General features: G+C 49.7%; 1 protein-coding gene and 12 non-coding genes across 13 annotated transcripts in view; 12 read left to right on the plus strand and 1 right to left on the minus strand.

The window, feature by feature from the left end:
* The window catches only part of DNAJC5B (DnaJ heat shock protein family (Hsp40) member C5 beta), a 79,254-nt gene extending 55,712 nt beyond the window's left edge, over nucleotides 1-23,542 (minus strand). The window contains exon 1 of the mRNA XM_054193321.1: nucleotides 23,436-23,542. Within this exon, the coding sequence (XP_054049296.1) occupies nucleotides 23,436-23,542 (107 nt within the window). The remainder of the gene's footprint in view (nucleotides 1-23,435) is intronic.
* TRNAY-GUA (transfer RNA tyrosine (anticodon GUA)) lies at nucleotides 2,924-3,012 on the plus strand. The gene is given in 2 exon segments: nucleotides 2,924-2,960; nucleotides 2,977-3,012. It is a non-coding gene; the product is annotated as a tRNA-Tyr (tRNA).
* Nucleotides 3,348-3,420, plus strand: TRNAA-AGC (transfer RNA alanine (anticodon AGC)). The gene has a single exon. It is a non-coding gene; the product is annotated as a tRNA-Ala (tRNA).
* Nucleotides 6,720-6,808, plus strand: TRNAY-GUA (transfer RNA tyrosine (anticodon GUA)). Its single transcript is given in 2 exon segments — nucleotides 6,720-6,756; nucleotides 6,773-6,808. It is a non-coding gene; the product is annotated as a tRNA-Tyr (tRNA).
* Nucleotides 7,144-7,216, plus strand: TRNAA-AGC (transfer RNA alanine (anticodon AGC)). The gene has a single exon. It is a non-coding gene; the product is annotated as a tRNA-Ala (tRNA).
* Nucleotides 10,516-10,604, plus strand: TRNAY-GUA (transfer RNA tyrosine (anticodon GUA)). The gene is given in 2 exon segments: nucleotides 10,516-10,552; nucleotides 10,569-10,604. It is a non-coding gene; the product is annotated as a tRNA-Tyr (tRNA).
* On the plus strand, nucleotides 10,940-11,012 carry TRNAA-AGC (transfer RNA alanine (anticodon AGC)). Its single transcript has one exon. It is a non-coding gene; the product is annotated as a tRNA-Ala (tRNA).
* Nucleotides 14,312-14,400, plus strand: TRNAY-GUA (transfer RNA tyrosine (anticodon GUA)). The gene is given in 2 exon segments: nucleotides 14,312-14,348; nucleotides 14,365-14,400. It is a non-coding gene; the product is annotated as a tRNA-Tyr (tRNA).
* On the plus strand, nucleotides 14,736-14,808 carry TRNAA-AGC (transfer RNA alanine (anticodon AGC)). The gene has a single exon. It is a non-coding gene; the product is annotated as a tRNA-Ala (tRNA).
* Nucleotides 18,107-18,195, plus strand: TRNAY-GUA (transfer RNA tyrosine (anticodon GUA)). Its single transcript is given in 2 exon segments — nucleotides 18,107-18,143; nucleotides 18,160-18,195. It is a non-coding gene; the product is annotated as a tRNA-Tyr (tRNA).
* Nucleotides 18,531-18,603, plus strand: TRNAA-AGC (transfer RNA alanine (anticodon AGC)). The gene has a single exon. It is a non-coding gene; the product is annotated as a tRNA-Ala (tRNA).
* On the plus strand, nucleotides 19,990-20,078 carry TRNAY-GUA (transfer RNA tyrosine (anticodon GUA)). The gene is given in 2 exon segments: nucleotides 19,990-20,026; nucleotides 20,043-20,078. It is a non-coding gene; the product is annotated as a tRNA-Tyr (tRNA).
* TRNAA-AGC (transfer RNA alanine (anticodon AGC)) lies at nucleotides 20,414-20,486 on the plus strand. Its single transcript has one exon. It is a non-coding gene; the product is annotated as a tRNA-Ala (tRNA).
* Nucleotides 23,543-27,572: the final 4,030 nt, after the last annotated feature.

Genomic DNA, 27,572 nt, shown 5'->3' on the forward strand with positions numbered 1-27,572 from the left:
TCTTTCAAATGCTTATCATGAGGTTTTGAATTCAACAGCTAGGCTTTTTGCTGGTGTGATTGGTGGAGGAATGATGAACAACAGGGCACAGCTGAAGCAAGACAGGTTCCATTTTTGTTTCCCTCCCACCAGCCAGGCAGGAGAAGAGGGATGCCCCGGAGGGCTGTGCAGCCTCCATGCTTGAGCTGGCTGGCTGAAGCCTTGAGCAAACTCGTGGGATCTCTGAGCTGGGGCTGCCTGGTGATGCATGCTGGAACAGACACGTATTGAGGCCTCATCGAAGGTGACTGCTTTGACAACTCTGTCATGCGGGCAGATCTGGGAGGGCGCCCTGACGGTCCTTCAATATCTCTGCTGATAGACCTGAGGAGTGCAGGCTCCCTTGCGTGTCTACCGCTACATCTTGTCCGGGCCCTGAGTGGCCCTAACAGGCCTGAATGGCCCTGAGCAGCCTCATGCCGGCCTCCACATCCACCCATGGATTTACGTTCAGCTCTGGGCCTTCACCCTCTTTCCGTGCTACACCGCGGGAATCCTGGTCTCTAGCTCACCCATGCCTATGCTGCTGTGCTCATCCTGAGTGCCATTACGTGGCACATGCAGGACAACCTGGTGATCAGGCGCAGTCAGCATCATTCATGAACTGCAGGTGCTGCTTGACAAACCTCATCTCCTTCTATGACAAGGTGACTCACTCAGTGGATGAGGGAAAGGGAAAGACTGTGGATGTTGTTTACCTGGACTTTAGTAACGCCTTCGACACCGTTTCCCACAGCATTCTCCTGGAGAAACTGACTGCTCATGGCTTGGATGAGTGTACTCTCTGCTGGGTAAAAAACCGGCTGGGTGGCCAGGCCCAAAGAGTTGTGGTGAATGGAGATCAATCCAGCTAGTGGCCAGTCACAAGCGGTGTTCCCCAGGGTTAAGTATTGCACACAGATCTGTTTAATATCTTTATCAATGAACTGGATGAGGGGATCGAGTGCATCCTCAGTAAGTTTGCAGCTGACACCAAGCTAGGTGGGAGTGTTGACGTGCTTGAGGGTAGGACGGCTCCACAGAGGGATCTGGACAGGATGGAATGATGGGCCGAGGACAATGGTGTGAGGTTCAACAAGGCCAAGTGCTGGGTCCTGCACTTGAGTCACAGCAACCCCATGCAACGCTACAGGCTTAGGGAAGAGTGGCTGGAGAGCAGCCCAGCACAAAAGGACCTGGGGGTATTGGTCGACAGCCAGATGAATATGAGCCAGCAGTGTGCCCAAGGCGGCCAACAGCATCCTGGCCTGTTTCAGGAAAAATGTGGTGAGCAGCACTGGGGAAGTGATTGCCCCCTGTACTCGGCACTGGTGAGGCTGCACCTCGACTACTGTGTTCAGTTTAGGGCCCCTCACTCCAAGAAAGACATTGAGATTCTGAAGCGGGTCCAGAGAAGGGCAACAAAGCTGGTGAGAGGTCTAGAGAACAAGTTTTATGAGGAGCGGCTGAGGGAACTGGGGTTCTTTAGCCTGGAGAAAAGGAAGCTGAGGGGAGACCTTATCACTCTCTACAACTACCTGAAAGGAGGTTGCAGTGAAGTCAGGGTCAGTCTCTTCTCCCAAGTAACAAGCGATAGGACAAGAGGAAAAGCCTTTAGTTGCGCCAGGGGAGGTTTAGATTGGATATTAGGAAAAATTTCTTCATCGAAAGACAGAAAAACATTGGAACAGGCCTCCCAGGGAAGTGGTGGAATCGCCATCCCTAGAGGTATTTAAAAAAAGAGTAGAGGCGGTGCTTAGGAACATGGTTTAGTGGTGGTTTTGTCAGTGTCAGGTGGATGGTTGGACTCGATGATCTTAACGGTCCCTTCCAACCCAGACGATTCTATGATTCTCTGGCTATGCCATTGCCTATGTCCGACCACAGAAAGCCTTGATGCAGATGCTGACATGCAGACGGATATTCTGTGTTGACCTCATCCCTGTCTTGTCAGTCTGGATCTGCCTGGCATTCACTGGACGTGATCATCACTCTGACCTACAGAGTGACATCCTGGCGTGCTGTTGTCCTTGCCTCAGTATGACAATGGTGCCTTCTGCTTCTTGACTGTCTCTTATAGCAAGGCACCATGGCTTGGTCTTCCCAGGTCAGGTGGTGTGGACCTGAGAGATGGTGGGCAATATGGGACTAAGACAAATCATTCTTTCTTCCTGATGAATGGATTGATGCCCACGTTCTCCAGTGCTTTTCATTCCCCTTGCCTGGACACAGGGCCCTTGGCCTGGGGCCAGTGTCCTCTGGAGGCTGTGGCAGCACGCAGAGCACCCAGTCAGTAAAGAGCAGGAAAAGACCCCAAGGTGTAACAAGAGCAGCACCGGCAGTTTTACAGGAGACATTACTTTCTCCATCTTTTCTTGACAGGCATCAAATGTCATCTCAAGTACTGTGTCCAGATTTGAGCTCCACCACAGAGGAATGGCATCAAGGAAATGGAGCAACTTCAGTGGAGGGCTGCAAAGAAGCTCAGGAACCGAAGGGATTTCTATGTGAGGATGGACTGAGGACACCGGCCATGTTCAGCCTGGAGAAAAAGAGGTTCAGGGGGCTTACACGTGACCTTCTAGCACTTTGGAGGACCTTACAGAGCAGAGGAAATGTTGTCCTTTTGTCTGGTGCAGGACCAGTGGGCAAAAGAGAGCAGAGTGAAATGGAATCAAGAGAAGTTGCAGTAGGATACGGGTAAGCCTCTTTGTGGCCCTGAGGAGAGTCCAGCTGCAAGAGTTGATGGGCTAAAGGGTTGCCCATGGTGGTTGCCGGTGGTATGGTGTTGGAGCTGAGTCTATTTGAATGAGGATGTCGGAGCAGAGGCATTGTTCTCCGCTTTGCATGGAGAAGCGTTGGATGAGTGTGTGATGGGCGAGGTACTGGGCAGGGCTCCATGCTTCCTTCGATAGCTCAGCTGGTAGAGCGGAGGACTGTAGGCTCCCTTGCACGGCCATCCTTAGGTCGCTGGTTCAACTCCGGCTCGAAGGAGTGCCCTTTTGGCTCTGCACCGCACCCTGCAGTGCCACTGCCTTTTGGCCCTGCCCGGGTGATTCCCCTTCAAGGGCTGCACAGCCCTGAACTCTTGCTTGAGGTGCAGAAGATGACTGGCCAAGGCGGTTTTAGGTGAATGCTGGGCTGGGGATGGTGGTGCTGAGCGCTGGGGTTTTTGAGGAGTGACCTCCCTCAGGAAAGTGAGTGGGAGGGTGGATGTGGGTGTGTGGGAGCCAGTCCGATGGGAAGGCCCAGAGTCCGGGTGTGGGGCAGGCTGGGCCAGGGGTGGGTGGCCGGAAGGGAGAAAGGACCTCAGGCAGATGCTGTGGGCTGGGGAATTAGCTCAAGTGGTAGAGCGCTCGCTTAGCATGTGAGAGGCAGCGGGATCGATGCCCGCATTCTCCAATGCTTTTCATTCCCCTTGCCCGGACACAGGGCCCCTTGCCTGGGGCAGTATCCTCTGGGAGGTTTGGGAAGGTCCTGGTCTGCCCAGGCTGCACAGAGAACAACAGCTTCCAGGGCTACATGTAGAGTACGGCGGACTCAGGATCAAGGGAAGGGAGTCTTCCCCCTTGCTTGCCATCTAACAGATGGCACCTAGAATGCTGTGACCAACTTTGGTTCTCCATGCAGAAGGGAGAGAGAGACCGACTGCAGCCACCTCAGAATAGGGCCACCAGGATTACTGGGAGCAGGCGCGCAGGCCCTGTGAGGAGAGGCCAATGAATGCGGGCTTGTCCAGACGCCGGGGAAGAGAGGGCTTTGGGGAAGCTAAGCAGCATCTTTCAAATGCTTATCATGAGGTTTTGAATTCAACAGCTAGGCTTTTTGCTGGTGTGATTGGTGGAGGAATGATGAACAACAGGGCACAGCTGAAGCAAGACAGGTTCCATTTTTGTTTCCCTCCCACCAGCCAGGCAGGAGAAGAGGGATGCCCCGGAGGGCTGTGCAGCCTCCATGCTTGAGCTGGCTGGCTGAAGCCTTGAGCAAACTCGTGGGATCTCTGAGCTGGGGCTGCCTGGTGATGCATGCTGGAACAGACACGTATTGAGGCCTCATCGAAGGTGACTGCTTTGACAACTCTGTCATGCGGGCAGATCTGGGAGGGCGCCCTGACGGTCCTTCAATATCTCTGCTGATAGACCTGAGGAGTGCAGGCTCCCTTGCGTGTCTACCGCTACATCTTGTCCGGGCCCTGAGTGGCCCTAACAGGCCTGAATGGCCCTGAGCAGCCTCATGCCGGCCTCCACATCCACCCATGGATTTACGTTCAGCTCTGGGCCTTCACCCTCTTTCCGTGCTACACCGCGGGAATCCTGGTCTCTAGCTCACCCATGCCTATGCTGCTGTGCTCATCCTGAGTGCCATTACGTGGCACATGCAGGACAACCTGGTGATCAGGCGCAGTCAGCATCATTCATGAACTGCAGGTGCTGCTTGACAAACCTCATCTCCTTCTATGACAAGGTGACTCACTCAGTGGATGAGGGAAAGGGAAAGACTGTGGATGTTGTTTACCTGGACTTTAGTAACGCCTTCGACACCGTTTCCCACAGCATTCTCCTGGAGAAACTGACTGCTCATGGCTTGGATGAGTGTACTCTCTGCTGGGTAAAAAACCGGCTGGGTGGCCAGGCCCAAAGAGTTGTGGTGAATGGAGATCAATCCAGCTAGTGGCCAGTCACAAGCGGTGTTCCCCAGGGTTAAGTATTGCACACAGATCTGTTTAATATCTTTATCAATGAACTGGATGAGGGGATCGAGTGCATCCTCAGTAAGTTTGCAGCTGACACCAAGCTAGGTGGGAGTGTTGACGTGCTTGAGGGTAGGACGGCTCCACAGAGGGATCTGGACAGGATGGAATGATGGGCCGAGGACAATGGTGTGAGGTTCAACAAGGCCAAGTGCTGGGTCCTGCACTTGAGTCACAACAACCCCATGCAACGCTACAGGCTTAGGGAAGAGTGGCTGGAGAGCAGCCCAGCACAAAAGGACCTGGGGGTATTGGTCGACAGCCAGATGAATATGAGCCAGCAGTGTGCCCAAGGCGGCCAACAGCATCCTGGCCTGTTTCAGGAAAAATGTGGTGAGCAGCACTGGGGAAGTGATTGCCCCCTGTACTCGGCACTGGTGAGGCTGCACCTCGACTACTGTGTTCAGTTTAGGGCCCCTCACTCCAAGAAAGACATTGAGATTCTGAAGCGGGTCCAGAGAAGGGCAACAAAGCTGGTGAGAGGTCTAGAGAACAAGTTTTATGAGGAGCGGCTGAGGGAACTGGGGTTCTTTAGCCTGGAGAAAAGGAAGCTGAGGGGAGACCTTATCACTCTCTACAACTACCTGAAAGGAGGTTGCAGTGAAGTCAGGGTCAGTCTCTTCTCCCAAGTAACAAGCGATAGGACAAGAGGAAAAGCCTTTAGTTGCACCAGGGGAGGTTTAGATTGGATATTAGGAAAAATTTCTTCATCGAAAGACAGAAAAACATTGGAACAGGCCTCCCAGGGAAGTGGTGGAATCGCCATCCCTAGAGGTATTTAAAAAAAGAGTAGAGGCGGTGCTTAGGAACATGGTTTAGTGGTGGTTTTGTCAGTGTCAGGTGGATGGTTGGACTCGATGATCTTAACGGTCCCTTCCAACCCAGACGATTCTATGATTCTATGGCTATGCCATTGCCTATGTCCAACCACAGAAAGCCTTGATGCAGATGCTGACATGCAGACGGATATTCTGTGTTGACCTCATCCCTGTCTTGTCAGTCTGGATCTGCCTGGCATTCACTGGACGTGATCATCACTCTGACCTACAGAGTGACATCCTGGCGTGCTGTTGTCCTTGCCTCAGTATGACAATGGTGCCTTCTGCTTCTTGACTGTCTCTTATAGCAAGGCACCATGGCTTGGTCTTCCCAGGTCAGGTGGTGTGGACCTGAGAGATGGTGGGCAATATGGGACTAAGACAAATCATTCTTTCTTCCTGATGAATGAATTGATGCCCACGTTCTCCAGTGCTTTTCATTCCCCTTGCCTGGACACAGGGCCCTTGGCCTGGGGCCAGTGTCCTCTGGAGGCTGTGGCAGCACGCAGAGCACCCAGTCAGTAAAGAGCAGGAAAAGACCCCAAGGTGTAGCAAGAGCAGCACCGGCAGTTTTACAGGAGACATTACTTTCTCCATCTTTTCTTGACAGGCATCAAATGTCATCTCAAGTACTGTGTCCAGATTTGAGCTCCACCACAGAGGAATGGCATCAAGGAAATGGAGCAACTTCAGTGGAGGGCTGCAAAGAAGCTCAGGAACCGAAGGGATTTCTATGTGAGGATGGACTGAGGACACCGGCCATGTTCAGCCTGGAGAAAAAGAGGTTCAGGGGGCTTACACGTGACCTTCTAGCACTTTGGAGGACCTTACAGAGCAGAGGAAATGTTGTCCTTTTGTCTGGTGCAGGACCAGTGGGCAAAAGAGAGCAGAGTGAAATGGAATCAAGAGAAGTTGCAGTAGGATACGGGTAAGCCTCTTTGTGGCCCTGAGGAGAGTCCAGCTGCAAGAGTTGATGGGCTAAAGGGTTGCCCATGGTGGTTGCCGGTGGTATGGTGTTGGAGCTGAGTCTATTTGAATGAGGATGTCGGAGCAGAGGCATTGTTCTCCGCTTTGCATGGAGAAGCGTTGGATGAGTGTGTGATGGGCGAGGTACTGGGCAGGGCTCCATGCTTCCTTCGATAGCTCAGCTGGTAGAGCGGAGGACTGTAGGCTCCCTTGCACGGCCATCCTTAGGTCGCTGGTTCAACTCCGGCTCGAAGGAGTGCCCTTTTGGCTCTGCACCGCACCCTGCAGTGCCACTGCCTTTTGGCCCTGCCCGGGTGATTCCCCTTCAAGGGCTGCACAGCCCTGAACTCTTGCTTGAGGTGCAGAAGATGACTGGCCAAGGCGGTTTTAGGTGAATGCTGGGCTGGGGATGGTGGTGCTGAGCGCTGGGGTTTTTGAGGAGTGACCTCCCTCAGGAAAGTGAGTGGGAGGGTGGATGTGGGTGTGTGGGAGCCAGTCCGATGGGAAGGCCCAGAGTCCGGGTGTGGGGCAGGCTGGGCCAGGGGTGGGTGGCCGGAAGGGAGAAAGGACCTCAGGCAGATGCTGTGGGCTGGGGAATTAGCTCAAGTGGTAGAGCGCTCGCTTAGCATGTGAGAGGCAGCGGGATCGATGCCCGCATTCTCCAATGCTTTTCATTCCCCTTGCCCGGACACAGGGCCCCTTGCCTGGGGCAGTATCCTCTGGGAGGCTTGGGAAGGTCCTGGTGTGCCCAGGCTGCACAGAGAACAACAGCTTCCAGGGCTACATGTAGAGTACGGCGGACTCAGGATCAAGGGAAGGGAGTCTTCCCCCTTGCTTGCCATCTAACAGATGGCACCTAGAATGCTGTGACCAACTTTGGTTCTCCATGCAGAAGAGAGAGAGAGACCGACTGCAGCCACCTCAGAATAGGGCCACCAGGATTACTGGGAGCAGGCGCGCAGGCCCTGTGAGGAGAGGCCAATGAATGCGGGCTTGTCCAGACGCCGGGGAAGAGAGGGCTTTGGGGAAGCTAAGCAGCATCTTTCAAATGCTTATCATGAGGTTTTGAATTCAACAGCTAGGCTTTTTGCTGGTGTGATTGGTGGAGGAATGATGAACAACAGGGCACAGCTGAAGCAAGACAGGTTCCATTTTTGTTTCCCTCCCACCAGCCAGGCAGGAGAAGAGGGATGCCCCGGAGGGCTGTGCAGCCTCCATGCTTGAGCTGGCTGGCTGAAGCCTTGAGCAAACTCGTGGGATCTCTGAGCTGGGGCTGCCTGGTGATGCATGCTGGAACAGACACGTATTGAGGCCTCATCGAAGGTGACTGCTTTGACAACTCTGTCATGCGGGCAGATCTGGGAGGGCGCCCTGACGGTCCTTCAATATCTCTGCTGATAGACCTGAGGAGTGCAGGCTCCCTTGCGTGTCTACCGCTACATCTTGTCCGGGCCCTGAGTGGCCCTAACAGGCCTGAATGGCCCTGAGCAGCCTCATGCCGGCCTCCACATCCACCCATGGATTTACGTTCAGCTCTGGGCCTTCACCCTCTTTCCGTGCTACACCGCGGGAATCCTGGTCTCTAGCTCACCCATGCCTATGCTGCTGTGCTCATCCTGAGTGCCATTACGTGGCACATGCAGGACAACCTGGTGATCAGGCGCAGTCAGCATCATTCATGAACTGCAGGTGCTGCTTGACAAACCTCATCTCCTTCTATGACAAGGTGACTCACTCAGTGGATGAGGGAAAGGGAAAGACTGTGGATGTTGTTTACCTGGACTTTAGTAACGCCTTCGACACCGTTTCCCACAGCATTCTCCTGGAGAAACTGACTGCTCATGGCTTGGATGAGTGTACTCTCTGCTGGGTAAAAAACCGGCTGGGTGGCCAGGCCCAAAGAGTTGTGGTGAATGGAGATCAATCCAGCTAGTGGCCAGTCACAAGCGGTGTTCCCCAGGGTTAAGTATTGCACACAGATCTGTTTAATATCTTTATCAATGAACTGGATGAGGGGATCGAGTGCATCCTCAGTAAGTTTGCAGCTGACACCAAGCTAGGTGGGAGTGTTGACGTGCTTGAGGGTAGGACGGCTCCACAGAGGGATCTGGACAGGATGGAATGATGGGCCGAGGACAATGGTGTGAGGTTCAACAAGGCCAAGTGCTGGGTCCTGCACTTGAGTCACAGCAACCCCATGCAACGCTACAGGCTTAGGGAAGAGTGGCTGGAGAGCAGCCCAGCACAAAAGGACCTGGGGGTATTGGTCGACAGCCAGATGAATATGAGCCAGCAGTGTGCCCAAGGCGGCCAACAGCATCCTGGCCTGTTTCAGGAAAAATGTGGTGAGCAGCACTGGGGAAGTGATTGCCCCCTGTACTCGGCACTGGTGAGGCTGCACCTCGACTACTGTGTTCAGTTTAGGGCCCCTCACTCCAAGAAAGACATTGAGATTCTGAAGCGGGTCCAGAGAAGGGCAACAAAGCTGGTGAGAGGTCTAGCGAACAAGTTTTATGAGGAGCGGCTGAGGGAACTGGGGTTCTTTAGCCTGGAGAAAAGGAAGCTGAGGGGAGACCTTATCACTCTCTACAACTACCTGAAAGGAGGTTGCAGTGAAGTCAGGGTCAGTCTCTTCTCCCAAGTAACAAGCGATAGGACAAGAGGAAAAGCCTTTAGTTGCACCAGGGGAGGTTTAGATTGGATATTAGGAAAAATTTCTTCATCGAAAGACAGAAAAACATTGGAACAGGCCTCCCAGGGAAGTGGTGGAATCGCCATCCCTAGAGGTATTTAAAAAAAGAGTAGAGGCGGTGCTTAGGAACATGGTTTAGTGGTGGTTTTGTCAGTGTCAGGTGGATGGTTGGACTCGATGATCTTAACGGTCCCTTCCAACCCAGACGATTCTATGATTCTATGGCTATGCCATTGCCTATGTCCAACCACAGAAAGCCTTGATGCAGATGCTGACATGCAGACGGATATTCTGTGTTGACCTCATCCCTGTCTTGTCAGTCTGGATCTGCCTGGCATTCACTGGACGTGATCATCACTCTGACCTACAGAGTGACATCCTGGCGTGCTGTTGTCCTTGCCTCAGTATGACAATGGTGCCTTCTGCTTCTTGACTGTCTCTTATAGCAAGGCACCATGGCTTGGTCTTCCCAGGTCAGGTGGTGTGGACCTGAGAGATGGTGGGCAATATGGGACTAAGACAAATCATTCTTTCTTCCTGATGAATGAATTGATGCCCACGTTCTCCAGTGCTTTTCATTCCCCTTGCCTGGACACAGGGCCCTTGGCCTGGGGCCAGTGTCCTCTGGAGGCTGTGGCAGCACGCAGAGCACCCAGTCAGTAAAGAGCAGGAAAAGACCCCAAGGTGTAGCAAGAGCAGCACCGGCAGTTTTACAGGAGACATTACTTTCTCCATCTTTTCTTGACAGGCATCAAATGTCATCTCAAGTACTGTGTCCAGATTTGAGCTCCACCACAGAGGAATGGCATCAAGGAAATGGAGCAACTTCAGTGGAGGGCTGCAAAGAAGCTCAGGAACCGAAGGGATTTCTATGTGAGGATGGACTGAGGACACCGGCCATGTTCAGCCTGGAGAAAAAGAGGTTCAGGGGGCTTACACGTGACCTTCTAGCACTTTGGAGGACCTTACAGAGCAGAGGAAATGTTGTCCTTTTGTCTGGTGCAGGACCAGTGGGCAAAAGAGAGCAGAGTGAAATGGAATCAAGAGAAGTTGCAGTAGGATACGGGTAAGCCTCTTTGTGGCCCTGAGGAGAGTCCAGCTGCAAGAGTTGATGGGCTAAAGGGTTGCCCATGGTGGTTGCCGGTGGTATGGTGTTGGAGCTGAGTCTATTTGAATGAGGATGTCGGAGCAGAGGCATTGTTCTCCGCTTTGCATGGAGAAGCGTTGGATGAGTGTGTGATGGGCGAGGTACTGGGCAGGGCTCCATGCTTCCTTCGATAGCTCAGCTGGTAGAGCGGAGGACTGTAGGCTCCCTTGCACGGCCATCCTTAGGTCGCTGGTTCAACTCCGGCTCGAAGGAGTGCCCTTTTGGCTCTGCACCGCACCCTGCAGTGCCACTGCCTTTTGGCCCTGCCCGGGTGATTCCCCTTCAAGGGCTGCACAGCCCTGAACTCTTGCTTGAGGTGCAGAAGATGACTGGCCAAGGCGGTTTTAAGTGAATGCTGGGCTGGGGATGGTGGTGCTGAGCGCTGGGGTTTTTGAGGAGTGACCTCCCTCAGGAAAGTGAGTGGGAGGGTGGATGTGGGTGTGTGGGAGCCAGTCCGATGGGAAGGCCCAGAGTCCGGGTGTGGGGCAGGCTGGGCCAGGGGTGGGTGGCCGGAAGGGAGAAAGGACCTCAGGCAGATGCTGTGGGCTGGGGAATTAGCTCAAGTGGTAGAGCGCTCGCTTAGCATGTGAGAGGCAGCGGGATCGATGCCCGCATTCTCCAATGCTTTTCATTCCCCTTGCCCGGACACAGGGCCCCTTGCCTGGGGCAGTATCCTCTGGGAGGCTTGGGAAGGTCCTGGTGTGCCCAGGCTGCACAGAGAACAACAGCTTCCAGGGCTACATGTAGAGTACGGCGGACTCAGGATCAAGGGAAGGGAGTCTTCCCCCTTGCTTGCCATCTAACAGATGGCACCTAGAATGCTGTGACCAACTTTGGTTCTCCATGCAGAAGAGAGAGAGAGACCGACTGCAGCCACCTCAGAATAGGGCCACCAGGATTACTGGGAGCAGGCGCGCAGGCCCTGTGAGGAGAGGCCAATGAATGCGGGCTTGTCCAGACGCCGGGGAAGAGAGGGCTTTGGGGAAGCTAAGCAGCATCTTTCAAATGCTTATCATGAGGTTTTGAATTCAACAGCTAGGCTTTTTGCTGGTGTGATTGGTGGAGGAATGATGAACAACAGGGCACAGCTGAAGCAAGACAGGTTCCATTTTTGTTTCCCTCCCACCAGCCAGGCAGGAGAAGAGGGATGCCCCGGAGGGCTGTGCAGCCTCCATGCTTGAGCTGGCTGGCTGAAGCCTTGAGCAAACTCGTGGGATCTCTGAGCTGGGGCTGCCTGGTGATGCATGCTGGAACAGACACGTATTGAGGCCTCATCGAAGGTGACTGCTTTGACAACTCTGTCATGCGGGCAGATCTGGGAGGGCGCCCTGACGGTCCTTCAATATCTCTGCTGATAGACCTGAGGAGTGCAGGCTCCCTTGCGTGTCTACCGCTACATCTTGTCCGGGCCCTGAGTGGCCCTAACAGGCCTGAATGGCCCTGAGCAGCCTCATGCCGGCCTCCACATCCACCCATGGATTTACGTTCAGCTCTGGGCCTTCACCCTCTTTCCGTGCTACACCGCGGGAATCCTGGTCTCTAGCTCACCCATGCCTATGCTGCTGTGCTCATCCTGAGTGCCATTACGTGGCACATGCAGGACAACCTGGTGATCAGGCACAGTCAGCATCATTCATGAACTGCAGGTGCTGCTTGACAAACCTCATCTCCTTCTATGACAAGGTGACTCACTCAGTGGATGAGGGAAAGGGAAAGACTGTGGATGTTGTTTACCTGGACTTTAGTAACGCCTTCGACACCGTTTCCCACAGCATTCTCCTGGAGAAACTGACTGCTCATGGCTTGGATGAGTGTACTCTCTGCTGGGTAAAAAACCGGCTGGGTGGCCAGGCCCAAAGAGTTGTGGTGAATGGAGATCAATCCAGCTAGTGGCCAGTCACAAGCGGTGTTCCCCAGGGTTAAGTATTGCACACAGATCTGTTTAATATCTTTATCAATGAACTGGATGAGGGGATCGAGTGCATCCTCAGTAAGTTTGCAGCTGACACCAAGCTAGGTGGGAGTGTTGACGTGCTTGAGGGTAGGACGGCTCCACAGAGGGATCTGGACAGGATGGAATGATGGGCCGAGGACAATGGTGTGAGGTTCAACAAGGCCAAGTGCTGGGTCCTGCACTTGAGTCACAGCAACCCCATGCAACGCTACAGGCTTAGGGAAGAGTGGCTGGAGAGCAGCCCAGCACAAAAGGACCTGGGGGTATTGGTCGACAGCCAGATGAATATGAGCCAGCAGTGTGCCCAAGGCGGCCAACAGCATCCTGGCCTGTTTCAGGAAAAATGTGGTGAGCAGCACTGGGGAAGTGATTGCCCCCTGTACTCGGCACTGGTGAGGCTGCACCTCGACTACTGTGTTCAGTTTAGGGCCCCTCACTCCAAGAAAGACATTGAGATTCTGAAGCGGGTCCAGAGAAGGGCAACAAAGCTGGTGAGAGGTCTAGAGAACAAGTTTTATGAGGAGCGGCTGAGGGAACTGGGGTTCTTTAGCCTGGAGAAAAGGAAGCTGAGGGGAGACCTTATCACTCTCTACAACTACCTGAAAGGAGGTTGCAGTGAAGTCAGGGTCAGTCTCTTCTCCCAAGTAACAAGCGATAGGACAAGAGGAAAACCCTTTAGTTGCGCCAGGGGAGGTTTAGATTGGATATTAGGAAAAATTTCTTCATCGAAAGACAGAAAAACATTGGAACAGGCCTCCCAGGGAAGTGGTGGAATCGCCATCCCTAGAGGTATTTAAAAAAAGAGTAGAGGCGGTGCTTAGGAACATGGTTTAGTGGTGGTTTTGTCAGTGTCAGGTGGATGGTTGGACTCGATGATCTTAACGGTCCCTTCCAACCCAGATGATTCTATGATTCTATGGCTATGCCATTGCCTATGTCCAACCACAGAAAGCCTTGATGCAGATGCTGACATGCAGACGGATATTCTGTGTTGACCTCATCCCTGTCTTGTCAGTCTGGATCTGCCTGGCATTCACTGGACGTGATCATCACTCTGACCTACAGAGTGACATCCTGGCGTGCTGTTGTCCTTGCCTCAGTATGACAATGGTGCCTTCTGCTTCTTGACTGTCTCTTATAGCAAGGCACCATGGCTTGGTCTTCCCAGGTCAGGTGGTGTGGACCTGAGAGATGGTGGGCAATATGGGACTAAGACAAATCATTCTTTCTTCCTGATGAATGGATTGATGCCCACGTTCTCCAGTGCTTTTCATTCCCCTTGCCTGGACACAGGGCCCTTGGCCTGGGGCCAGTGTCCTCTGGAGGCTGTGGCAGCACGCAGAGCACCCAGTCAGTAAAGAGCAGGAAAAGACCCCAAGGTGTAACAAGAGCAGCACCGGCAGTTTTACAGGAGACATTACTTTCTCCATCTTTTCTTGACAGGCATCAAATGTCATCTCAAGTACTGTGTCCAGATTTGAGCTCCACCACAGAGGAATGGCATCAAGGAAATGGAGCAACTTCAGTGGAGGGCTGCAAAGAAGCTCAGGAACCGAAGGGATTTCTATGTGAGGATGGACTGAGGACACCGGCCATGTTCAGCCTGGAGAAAAAGAGGTTCAGGGGGCTTACACGTGACCTTCTAGCACTTTGGAGGACCTTACAGAGCAGAGGAAATGTTGTCCTTTTGTCTGGTGCAGGACCAGTGGGCAAAAGAGAGCAGAGTGAAATGGAATCAAGAGAAGTTGCAGTAGGATACGGGTAAGCCTCTTTGTGGCCCTGAGGAGAGTCCAGCTGCAAGAGTTGATGGGCTAAAGGGTTGCCCATGGTGGTTGCCGGTGGTATGGTGTTGGAGCTGAGTCTATTTGAATGAGGATGTCGGAGCAGAGGCATTGTTCTCCGCTTTGCATGGAGAAGCGTTGGATGAGTGTGTGATGGGCGAGGTACTGGGCAGGGCTCCATGCTTCCTTCGATAGCTCAGCTGGTAGAGCGGAGGACTGTAGGCTCCCTTGCACGGCCATCCTTAGGTCGCTGGTTCAACTCCGGCTCGAAGGAGTGCCCTTTTGGCTCTGCACCGCACCCTGCAGTGCCACTGCCTTTTGGCCCTGCCCGGGTGATTCCCCTTCAAGGGCTGCACAGCCCTGAACTCTTGCTTGAGGTGCAGAAGATGACTGGCCAAGGCGGTTTTAGGTGAATGCTGGGCTGGGGATGGTGGTGCTGAGCGCTGGGGTTTTTGAGGAGTGACCTCCCTCAGGAAAGTGAGTGGGAGGGTGGATGTGGGTGTGTGGGAGCCAGTCCGATGGGAAGGCCCAGAGTCCGGGTGTGGGGCAGGCTGGGCCAGGGGTGGGTGGCCGGAAGGGAGAAAGGACCTCAGGCAGATGCTGTGGGCTGGGGAATTAGCTCAAGTGGTAGAGCGCTCGCTTAGCATGTGAGAGGCAGCGGGATCGATGCCCGCATTCTCCAATGCTTTTCATTCCCCTTGCCCGGACACAGGGCCCCTTGCCTGGGGCAGTATCCTCTGGGAGGTTTGGGAAGGTCCTGGTCTGCCCAGGCTGCACAGAGAACAACAGCTTCCAGGGCTACATGTAGAGTACGGCGGACTCAGGATCAAGGGAAGGGAGTCTTCCCCCTTGCTTGCCATCTAACAGATGGCACCTAGAATGCTGTGACCAACTTTGGTTCTCCATGCAGAAGAGAGAGAGAGACCGACTGCAGCCACCTCAGAATAGGGCCACCAGGATTACTGGGAGCAGGCGCGCAGGCCCTGTGAGGAGAGGCCAATGAATGCGGGCTTGTCCAGACGCCGGGGAAGAGAGGGCTTTGGGGAAGCTAAGCAGCATCTTTCAAATGCTTATCATGAGGTTTTGAATTCAACAGCTAGGCTTTTTGCTGGTGTGATTGGTGGAGGAATGATGAACAACAGGGCACAGCTGAAGCAAGACAGGTTCCATTTTTGTTTCCCTCCCACCAGCCAGGCAGGAGAAGGCGGCTGCCCAAGGGGCTGTGCAGCCTCCATGCTTGAGCTGGCTGGCTGAAGCCTTGAGCAAACTCGTGGGATCTCTGAGCTGGGGCTGCCTGGTGATGCATGCTGGAACAGACACGTATTGAGGCCTCATCGAAGGTGACTGCTTTGACAACTCTGTCATGCGGGCAGATCTGGGAGGGCGCCCTGACGGTCCTTCAATATCTCTGCTGATAGACCTGAGGAGTGCAGGCTCCCTTGCGTGTCTACCGCTACATCTTGTCCGGGCCCTGAGTGGCCCTAACAGGCCTGAATGGCCCTGAGCAGCCTCATGCCGGCCTCCACATCCACCCATGGATTTACGTTCAGCTCTGGGCCTTCACCCTCTTTCCGTGCTACACCGCGGGAATCCTGGTCTCTAGCTCACCCATGCCTATGCTGCTGTGCTCATCCTGAGTGCCATTACGTGGCACATGCAGGACAACCTGGTGATCAGGCGCAGTCAGCATCATTCATGAACTGCAGGTGCTGCTTGACAAACCTCATCTCCTTCTATGACAAGGTGACTCACTCAGTGGATGAGGGAAAGGGAAAGACTGTGGATGTTGTTTACCTGGACTTTAGTAACGCCTTCGACACCGTTTCCCACAGCATTCTCCTGGAGAAACTGACTGCTCATGGCTTGGATGAGTGTACTCTCTGCTGGGTAAAAAACCGGCTGGGTGGCCAGGCCCAAAGAGTTGTGGTGAATGGAGATCAATCCAGCTAGTGGCCAGTCACAAGCGGTGTTCCCCAGGGTTAAGTATTGCACACAGATCTGTTTAATATCTTTATCAATGAACTGGATGAGGGGATCGAGTGCATCCTCAGTAAGTTTGCAGCTGACACCAAGCTAGGTGGGAGTGTTGACGTGCTTGAGGGTAGGACGGCTCCACAGAGGGATCTGGACAGGATGGAATGATGGGCCGAGGACAATGGTGTGAGGTTCAACAAGGCCAAGTGCTGGGTCCTGCACTTGAGTCACAACAACCCCATGCAACGCTACAGGCTTAGGGAAGAGTGGCTGGAGAGCAGCCCAGCACAAAAGGACCTGGGGGTATTGGTCGACAGCCAGATGAATATGAGCCAGCAGTGTGCCCAAGGCGGCCAACAGCATCCTGGCCTGTTTCAGGAAAAATGTGGTGAGCAGCACTGGGGAAGTGATTGCCCCCTGTACTCGGCACTGGTGAGGCTGCACCTCGACTACTGTGTTCAGTTTAGGGCCCCTCACTCCAAGAAAGACATTGAGATTCTGAAGCGGGTCCAGAGAAGGGCAACAAAGCTGGTGAGAGGTCTAGAGAACAAGTTTTATGAGGAGCGGCTGAGGGAACTGGGGTTCTTTAGCCTGGAGAAAAGGAAGCTGAGGGGAGACCTTATCACTCTCTACAACTACCTGAAAGGAGGTTGCAGTGAAGTCAGGGTCAGTCTCTTCTCCCAAGTAACAAGCGATAGGACAAGAGGAAAAGCCTTTAGTTGCGCCAGGGGAGGTTTAGATTGGATATTAGGAAAAATTTCTTCATCGAAAGACAGAAAAACATTGGAACAGGCCTCCCAGGGAAGTGGTGGAATCGCCATCCCTAGAGGTATTTAAAAAAAGAGTAGAGGCGGTGCTTAGGAACATGGTTTAGTGGTGGTTTTGTCAGTGTCAGGTGGATGGTTGGACTCGATGATCTTAACGGTCCCTTCCAACCCAGACGATTCTATGATTCTCTGGCTATGCCATTGCCTATGTCCAACCACAGAAAGCCTTGATGCAGATGCTGACATGCAGACGGATATTCTGTGTTGACCTCATCCCTGTCTTGTCAGTCTGGATCTGCCTGGCATTCACTGGACGTGATCATCACTCTGACCTACAGAGTGACATCCTGGCGTGCTGTTGTCCTTGCCTCAGTATGACAATGGTGCCTTCTGCTTCTTGACTGTCTCTTATAGCAAGGCACCATGGCTTGGTCTTCCCAGGTCAGGTGGTGTGGACCTGAGAGATGGTGGGCAATATGGGACTAAGACAAATCATTCTTTCTTCCTGATGAATGGATTGATGCCCACGTTCTCCAGTGCTTTTCATTCCCCTTGCCTGGACACAGGGCCCTTGGCCTGGGGCCAGTGTCCTCTGGAGGCTGTGGCAGCACGCAGAGCACCCAGTCAGTAAAGAGCAGGAAAAGACCCCAAGGTGTAACAAGAGCAGCACCGGCAGTTTTACAGGAGACATTACTTTCTCCATCTTTTCTTGACAGGCATCAAATGTCATCTCAAGTACTGTGTCCAGATTTGAGCTCCACCACAGAGGAATGGCATCAAGGAAATGGAGCAACTTCAGTGGAGGGCTGCAAAGAAGCTCAGGAACCGAAGGGATTTCTATGTGAGGATGGACTGAGGACACCGGCCATGTTCAGCCTGGAGAAAAAGAGGTTCAGGGGGCTTACACGTGACCTTCTAGCACTTTGGAGGACCTTACAGAGCAGAGGAAATGTTGTCCTTTTGTCTGGTGCAGGACCAGTGGGCAAAAGAGAGCAGAGTGAAATGGAATCAAGAGAAGTTGCAGTAGGATACGGGTAAGCCTCTTTGTGGCCCTGAGGAGAGTCCAGCTGCAAGAGTTGATGGGCTAAAGGGTTGCCCATGGTGGTTGCCGGTGGTATGGTGTTGGAGCTGAGTCTATTTGAATGAGGATGTCGGAGCAGAGGCATTGTTCTCCGCTTTGCATGGAGAAGCGTTGGATGAGTGTGTGATGGGCGAGGTACTGGGCAGGGCTCCATGCTTCCTTCGATAGCTCAGCTGGTAGAGCGGAGGACTGTAGGCTCCCTTGCACGGCCATCCTTAGGTCGCTGGTTCAACTCCGGCTCGAAGGAGTGCTCTTTTGGCTCTGCACCGCACCCTGCAGTGCCACTGCCTTTTGGCCCTGCCCGGGTGATTCCCCTTCAAGGGCTGCACAGCCCTGAACTCTTGCTTGAGGTGCAGAAGATGACTGGCCAAGGCGGTTTTAGGTGAATGCTGGGCTGGGGATGGTGGTGCTGAGCGCTGGGGTTTTTGAGGAGTGACCTCCCTCAGGAAAGTGAGTGGGAGGGTGGATGTGGGTGTGTGGGAGCCAGTCCGATGGGAAGGCCCAGAGTCCGGGTGTGGGGCAGGCTGGGCCAGGGGTGGGTGGCCGGAAGGGAGAAAGGACCTCAGGCAGATGCTGTGGGCTGGGGAATTAGCTCAAGTGGTAGAGCGCTCGCTTAGCATGTGAGAGGCAGCGGGATCGATGCCCGCATTCTCCAATGCTTTTCATTCCCCTTGCCCGGACACAGGGCCCCTTGCCTGGGGCAGTATCCTCTGGGAGGTTTGGGAAGGTCCTGGTCTGCCCAGGCTGCACAGAGAACAACAGCTTCCAGGGCTACATGTAGAGTACGGCGGACTCAGGATCAAGGGAAGGGAGTCTTCCCCCTTGCTTGCCATCTAACAGATGGCACCTAGAATGCTGTGACCAACTTTGGTTCTCCATGCAGAAGAGAGAGAGAGACCGACTGCAGCCACCTCAGAATAGGGCCACCAGGATTACTGGGAGCAGGCGCGCAGGCCCTGTGAGGAGAGGCCAATGAATGCGGGCTTGTCCAGACGCCGGGGAAGAGAGGGCTTTGGGGAAGCTAAGCAGCATCTTTCAAATGCTTATCATGAGGTTTTGAATTCAACAGCTAGGCTTTTTGCTGGTGTGATTGGTGGAGGAATGATGAACAACAGGGCACAGCTGAAGCAAGACAGGTTCCATTTTTGTTTCCCTCCCACCAGCCAGGCAGGAGAAGGCGGCTGCCCAAGGGGCTGTGCAGCCTCCATGCTTGGAGACTGGCATGAGCTTACTGGCCAAAGCCTTGAGCAAACTGGTGTGATCTCTGAGCTGGGGCTGCTCGGAGGAGATTTCAGTAGAGATGTCCCCGGGCCTCATCGAAGGTGATTGCTTTGACAACTCTGCCATGCGGGCAGAGCTAGGAGAGGGCCCTGCCGGTCCATCAACAGCTCTGCTGGTCGTGCACAAGACTTCAGTCTGCCTTGCATGGCTACCTACCCCTACGTCTCGTCCAGGCCCTGAGTGCCCAATTAGACCTGAAAGGCCATGATGAGCCTCACGCTAGGCTCATCATCACATCCACCAATGGGCCCAGGAGCTCTGTTCATGACCAGCTCTGGGCCTTCACTCTCTTTTGGTACTACACCGTAGGAGTCCTGGTCTCTGTCTCAGCCATGCCTATGGCTATGCCAATGGCTGTGTCCAGCCACAGAGAGCCTTGATGCAGACGCTGACATGCACATGGATGTTCTGTGTTGACGTCACCCCTGTCTTGTCCGAATGGACCTGTCTGTCATTCACTGGGCGAGATGGTCATTCTGACCCTCGGAGTGACTTCCTGGCGTGCTGTTGTCCTTGCCTCAGAATGACACTGGTGCCTTCTGCTTCTTGAGTGTCTCTCAGAGCAAGGCACCACGACTGGGTGTTCCCCGGTGAGGTGTTGTGTGGCTGAGGGATGGTGGACAATGTGGGTCTAAGGCACAACCTTCTTTCATCCTTCCTTCCTACTGAAGACAGTCACGTGGGTATAGGCAAGTAGTGTGAGAACTGAGCAGTTGGATGAATGTCTGAGGAAGGCGTGAGATGATGATGCCTCATGCTTCCTTCGATAGCTCAGCTGGTAGAGCGGAGGACTGTAGGCTCCCTTGCACGGCCATCCTTAGGTCGCTGGTTCAACTCCGGCTCGAAGGAGTGCCCTTTTGGCTCTGCACCGCACCCTGCAGTGCCACTGCCTTTTGGCCCTGCCCGGGTGATTCCCCTTCAAGGGCTGCACAGCCCTGAACTCTTGCTTGAGGTGCAGAAGATGACTGGCCAAGGCGGTTTTAGGTGAATGCTGGGCTGGGGATGGTGGTGCTGAGCGCTGGGGTTTTTGAGGAGTGACCTCCCTCAGGAAAGTGAGTGGGAGGGTGGATGTGGGTGTGTGGGAGCCAGTCCGATGGGAAGGCCCAGAGTCCGGGTGTGGGGCAGGCTGGGCCAGGGGTGGGTGGCCGGAAGGGAGAAAGGACCTCAGGCAGATGCTGTGGGCTGGGGAATTAGCTCAAGTGGTAGAGCGCTCGCTTAGCATGTGAGAGGCAGCGGGATCGATGCCCGCATTCTCCAATGCTTTTCATTCCCCTTGCCTGGACACAGGGCTCTTTCCCTCCTTGGGTTCTCTGCAGGCTGTGGAAGCATGTAGTGTACCAAGTCAGACAAGCGTAGGGAAACATCTCGGGTATGTAACAAAAGCATCACCGGCAGTTTTACAGGAGACCTTATTTTCTCCATCCTTGCTTGACAGACGTAAAATGTCATCTCAAGTACTGTGTACAGATTTGAGTTCCGACATAGAGGAAAGACATCAATGAAATGGAGCAACTTCAGCGGAGGGCTACAAGGCTTAGAGAATTGAGGGATTTCTATGTGAGGATGGACTGAGGACACCACGCAGAGTGTTCAGAGGGCTTACGCCTGACCTTCCAGGTCATAGATGTAGTTTACGGAGTAGAGGAAATGTTGTGCTTTTTTCTGGTGCTTGACCAGAGGGTAAAGGACAGCAGAGTGAAATTGGATCGGGAGGATCTGCAGGATATGGGTAAGCTCTTTTTGGTCATGAGGAGAGTCCAGCTGTAGAGGATGACGTGGAAGGAGCTTGAGGAGTTTTTCTGTTTGTGGGTTTGCATGACTTGATGGTCTAAAGGGTTGAGCAAGGTGATGTAATGTTGGAGCTGAGTCTGTTTGAATCAGGATGTTAGAGCAGACCCATTCCCCTTCCCCGGACTCAAGGTCTTATTCCTGGGCCTGAGCTCCCTGTGTGCCCAGAGCAGAGCAGCCAGGGCTATATCAGGAGTAGTACAGGCCATTGGCATAAGCATAAGTAAGGGATTATCCCTGTTTGGCAGTAATTAAATGGCATTCAGAGTACTGCACACATTTTCTAATAAAATTCCAAATCACCAATGTGTACTTTCTCACAGAAGTCTTGATGTACTTATTTTTTTGTAAGTCGTCTAGCATACTGTATCTTTTCAAACTTCTTAAGAAAACATAAGAAATACATTATCTCTTTGCATATTACTTCACTCTCAGACTGGAAAGCAGTAGCCAAAGTATACTTTAAGTGATTTTGCCAAAAATGTTTCTAAAGATTATTTTTGCAGGCTGTTGAACATAAACAGATCTCCTTTGAAATTCTGCTGATTAGAAGCCTGTTAGCTGTAGTCCTTGATAAATTAAACTGTGCCAAACTCCAAATAAAAGCACAGAGAGGTACCTCTGTCATGTTTATTAAAAAGTAAATTTTGCCCTGGGCTGTGGTAGTATGATTAATACTGACTTAATTAATAATGGCAGGAAACTCAGAATCAGGTATTGCTGGTTTTATACCTTGTACTAAAGAATACCAGTTCAGCAGCAGATTTTTGGATTAGCATAAATTAAAAGATAATTAAAGCAAATCTATGAGACTGACTCATCATTTTATCTTGCAAATATTTACAGCTACTCCATTAAAAGTGAATCCCTCTGACATTTCCACTTTAGTCAGAAGCAGCCTTTTTTTTGCTATAATTACTAATAAAGATGGATAAAGCACCACTGTCAGTGTTACCATAGATCACCGTGTAAATCATCCTTCTTCATGTTCAGCCTGAAATATAGTTAATTCCATTCTACATTCTTCCATGACAACTCTCTCCTTTGGGGATTAAAGAAGGCCTCCTAAACATAAATTTAAATGTAAAAGCAACAGGAAAACATGAGGTTTGATATAGAAGATGGTTTCTGCAGCCAGGCTATACTACAGGGACACAGAAGGTGCAAGTCATGAGTGAATTTGATACTGTAGTAAGTTTATCCCCCCGTGGTATAGTTATGCAAGACAACAGAATCAGGAGATGTCAATAGCTTCCCTTCCATTGTGTGAAAAGTTTGAACATTCACTACTTCTCCCAACACCATTGAATAAATGCCTTTAGGAACAGAAAGCAGGAGAGATGCAATTTGTTCAAAACCAAAGGGAAGAGTCCCCACAAAATTCAAACTAAACAACCTACAAATAGATATATTTCATAACCTCTTTTTCAGTTCAAATATATCCTTGCATTTGTTAGGAAAAGCAAGCTGTGTTAAAGTTTGACTGGTAATACAGTACAACCAGCAACACCCAGAATGATGCTGTAATAAAAGTTTTACTAGATTTATTAAACCTGAAAGTACACGTCTGGCATATTTTGATGTCAACAACATCTATTTCACTCATGACATTTAAAGTTCTTTCTCTTTTTAATAGCAGCACAACAGCTTTAAGAGCAAAACGACCCATAAAATTTTCTAGTCTTACTTTTAGGTCTTGTTACATTTCAACAATAAAATACATTTCACCATTTTGATAACTTCTACTTGAGTAAAACTTATCTTAAAATCCTCTCTTCTTTTTCAATAGAGAACCTACCATTTCCTGTGCCAGTATGTTTCGGTGGTTGGTTATGCTCACTGTTAAAACCATGTACCTCTTTTTCAGCTCAAATCGCTTTTAGATTCCAAGCACTGATCTTGGTTATACCTGCCTACATAAAGTCAAGAACCCTCTCACACCTAGCATTTTTCCCCTTTCAAAAATATTACACACTATAGTCAAATAGTCTATTGCTCTTTTTTTTTTTAATGACAAAATAAACTGATCAAACTCCTTATGTCTCTTACTCTAGTTCTTGAATCGTTATTATAGCACTTTTCTGCATTTGCTTTACTTTTCAACATAGTTCACATGGGGTGCAGTATTCAAAGACAGCATTTTGCAAGCATAGTCTGTGTTATTTTATCCTAACAGTCTGACCTCTAATTCAGACAGATTAAAACATTTTAGATGAAGCACACAGATTGCTTTTGGGATGAAATCAATGGATTCACATTGCATCATCTCTGTTTCTTTTCAGGCTCTCAAGGTGCAAAAAAAAAAAAAAAAAAAGTAACAATGAATGTCTACAGTGCAGCTAACTCAAAAGGTTTTACCATCATAATCATGCCAGACACAAGCATTTTTAGACATGTTGCAAAGCACATTTTACATACCTGTAGGACTTCTTAATCTCATCACGTGTTGCTCCCTTCTCTAGGGCCAGGATTTCATATAACGCTTCCCCTGATGTTGACAAAGCACGTTGCCTTTGTTCAGCCATGTTAGCAGTGCATTACCAAAGCTGCTAATGTAGAACAGAATTTAAAATAGCAGGGACTACAAGTATATATGGATAATATTTCTTCTTGTTCATTTTAATAGATTTTAATCAGGTAGTAAGAGGTTAAAAAGACATGAAAGAGAAACTAGAATAAAATCTCCTCTAAATTATTCTCCATCCGTTAAAATATTTTAAAATTATTTTAGAAAATGGAAAAGGAAACAACAAAGAACAGAAGCTCTTGTGTTAGGTAACACTGTTCATATAAAACCTTGATGTTGCTCTCGCTGAAATTAATGGCTAAATTTCCTACAGCATGAATGCCTGCTCATAGTATTTCCACCTAGTTTTATTTGTGTTTGGTTACATCTATCTTTTCTAAGTCTTAGAAGAATAACTCCACTATTTAAGGCATTGGCCTCTTGCAGTGGGGTAAGAGTTTTGTATCTCTGAGTATAACCCAATGCAACACAGTGGTGAATTTTTGCTTTCTCAACACAAGGGCTCAGATTCAGCCTAACCAATTGTAGGTGCTCAAGATGAGTGATTAAGTTTGAAGCTTAGTCAAACTAGACTCCTTACATTGTCAACAGACAGAGATACATACTCAGAGGACAACCAACCAAGTACTTTCTCCCTATTACCTCTTCAGCGTGTTCAGGATGGCTGCATTCCCAACTCGACTGTGCCTGAGGACAGGTGGAATGAATTTGGACATAGGCAACGAGACTAGATAACCAAGAATCGACCTCAGTATTATAAAAGTAAGCATTTATTGAAAACTTATGCATGGGAAATACTGACATCAATCAGGGTTCTACCTTATTTGAGATACAAGAATTCAGGCTGAATTCATGAGCTTGTGATAAATTTAACAAGGTGCTTTTACACTACAGTGCCAATAAAAGCTAAACAGATTTAGTCCACTTCAGATCTATCATTCATTCCTTCTTTCATCACAGAGACATGGCAGACAAACAAGTAATTCTCCACTCAGAGGCTCTACTACCTCCTTACAGTTCATAGGTCATCCTTCTGGATTCGAAGAACCAAATGTTTTTAAACGAGCCCTAGCTAATGATAGGCAATGACATGAAGAAACTCATATAAACCATTATTTAAAAGACCAGGTATAGATACCTATCATTTATAAGAGAAAGTTGCAGCTCTTTGATGGTAGACTTGCCACAACAAAACTCTCACCACAACCTCTTTATTTCTTTGTATGTTGCACCCTTCTCCAAATGTTGAGAAATGATCACAGGAAAAGCCTAAAAGTGAGCTGTAACCCCAGCCACAAGAAAAATTTCTGAGAACCTGTTTTGTTAGGTAAGACTACCCATTCTGCTATTTACCCTTCTCATTGCTGAGCTAGAAACACTATCTTGCCATTATTCATATATTATTTACTAGAGTACATTTTGGTTCAGAACCAGCCATGTAACATTTTTAAGCTCTTCAGCTTTGTTCAGTACCAAAAAGAAAATCAAATACCATGTAAATACACACAGAAATATAATAAACTGAGTAATTCTGGCACACAGTATCTGATTTTCTAAAAGACCTAAATTTATTCATATTTACTTTGATGTTTTCTTTTTCTAATAAGCTAACATACAATTTAGGGTCTTGTGAAAAAAATCCTTTCTACTTTTAAGTGTCATATAAGCCATCAACTAAATGGATTGAATTTTCATTTTTAATTAGCAATTAAGAATGAAATTGTATACAAGCTTATAGATAGTACTTTACCACCTGCAGTAGTTACAGTTCTACTTGTTAATAATGGTATGTCCAGAGCATATTTAACATAATCCTGGGATCTATCCTGATCACACTGGAATCATGCAAGCCACATCAAGCCTGTTAATGCACAAGATAATGGTGGGCAACTGTGCGAAGACACAGATATACAGCATTATTTAAAAATTATGTTACATAATGCTGATTAGCTACATTGTAACCTTGATGAATAAAACAAAATTAAAGTTATGATGGATTTTATTCTGAAGACCTAAAAAGTCGAGTAATTTGTACTTCTCATAAAATAATATTAATAACCCAGTCAGCTACGGAAATTTAAACTCACTAGCCTATTCAGTCTTTTAGCGATTAATCACCTTAAACTTCTAGATACTCTAAGTTATTTCTGACTTATTTAAAGCAGTCCTATAAAATACTAAAAGGACAACGAGATGACACTCATCTAGAAAAAGTTATGCTCTCTTTATTAAGGAAGATATAACAGTTCCAATTTTAGTACGAAATCCATTCCTGATGGCTGAAATTACATTAGAATCCTATTTTCAAGTTATGTATTTTTGTTCCAGTAGAACAGAGTCAAGCAAATACTGTTTTCTTCCTTGAATGACAATATAATGTATTAAAAGACAATCCAAATTCTGATAACAATTCCACATCTCCTAAGAGAATGGGACCCCAGTTAATTTCAAATTTTTCTGTACAAATTTTATACTACGCAGGGGCTGTAATAATATGCCTTTTTTTCTACCATACCCATCATCAATTTGAATTTGCGCTGAAAAATAAGGCAAGGTGATTAAAATAACATACCTGCTTCAAAAAGCGATGGAACACAGTCTGGCATGTATAAAGTCACAACATTATCAGTCCAATATCTTGATGTCTTTATGCCAATATAATCCAAAAGGAAAGAAGCAAGTGCCACTAGAAGCCCTCTTCCACGGAAAGCAGCTGCTGCTTTTCATCCTTCACAATCAAGGGTAAACAGGTCAGTGGAGTCTGATTACTCTTTTTGTTTGTTTGTCCAGTATCCAATTGGTTATCTCTCAGGAAGACCTATGAAAGAACAAATAAAACATTCATGAGCCTAAAGGCTGATACATCTGAGAGTTAATGACACCAAAAAATATGGGACGTTTGTGTATTTAGTTAGTTGTTCTTCAGCGCTTTACTTTTGATGGGATCTTGATCTTGGTTTTTTTGCCATGCAAATTGGTTTAATGGTACAACACTCTTGCTCAAATTTTCACTTTTTTGAGAAGAGTCATGACTTAAGTTTTACTATATAGCCTCTGCCAGAACACAATTAACTGAAGAAGTCCCTTTAGGACTCCTCCTGAGTTCTTGTAAATTTTTACATCAGAACAGAAGATGTATGGTGTCTTCTTTTACTCTGATGGAGCTTCTCCTCTAACTTACATAATGAAAAAGTCTGGAGAGCCGTTCCTTTCCCTTTGGAATAGAGAAGACTGTAAATGCTAGAGACTGAAAGAACCAATTGCTCTTGGTATGTTATCCTTGGAACCAAATAGTTCATCCTTTGAACGCAAAAAGTTCATTTCCCAGATCACCCAATTCCAAATGATCTGGTTTTGTGGTGAGTTGACCTTGGCCGGCTGCCAGACCCCCACCCAGCCCCTTTCTCACTCCTCCTACTCAACAGAAGAGGAGGAGAAAACAAGATGAAAAGCTTATAGATCAAGATAAAGATACCTGTTACCATCATGGGCAAAACAAACTCAACTTGGGGAAAATTAATTTAATTTACTGCCAATTAAAATAGATTTGGATGGTGAGAAACAGAGACAAAAATGAAAACAATGCCTTCCACCCACCACACTGTTTCCAGGCTCAACTTCACTCCTTCATTCCCAAGTCCTCTACCCCCATAGCAGACAGGGAATGGGGGGTTGCAGTGACACGAAGGGCCATGAAGATGATCAGAGGGCTGAAGCACCTCTGCTATGAGGACAGGCTGAGAGAATTGGGATTGTTCAGCCTGGAGAAGAGAAGGCTCCAGGGAAACCTTATAGTGGCCTTCCAGTACGTAAAGGAGGCCTACAGGAAGGACGGGGAGGGACTCTTTATCAGGGAATGTAATGATAGGATGAGGGGTAATGGTTTCAAACTGACAGATGGTAGATTTAGATTGGATATCAGGAATAAATTCTTTACTGTGAGGGTGGTGAGGCACTGAAACAGGTTGCCCAGGGAGGTTGTGGATGCTCCATCCCTGGAAGTGTTCAAGGCCAGGCTGGATGGGGCT

This window comes from Rissa tridactyla, chromosome 2, assembly GCF_028500815.1.
Source record: "Rissa tridactyla isolate bRisTri1 chromosome 2, bRisTri1.patW.cur.20221130, whole genome shotgun sequence".
Classification (NCBI taxonomy): domain Eukaryota; kingdom Metazoa; phylum Chordata; class Aves; order Charadriiformes; family Laridae; genus Rissa; species Rissa tridactyla.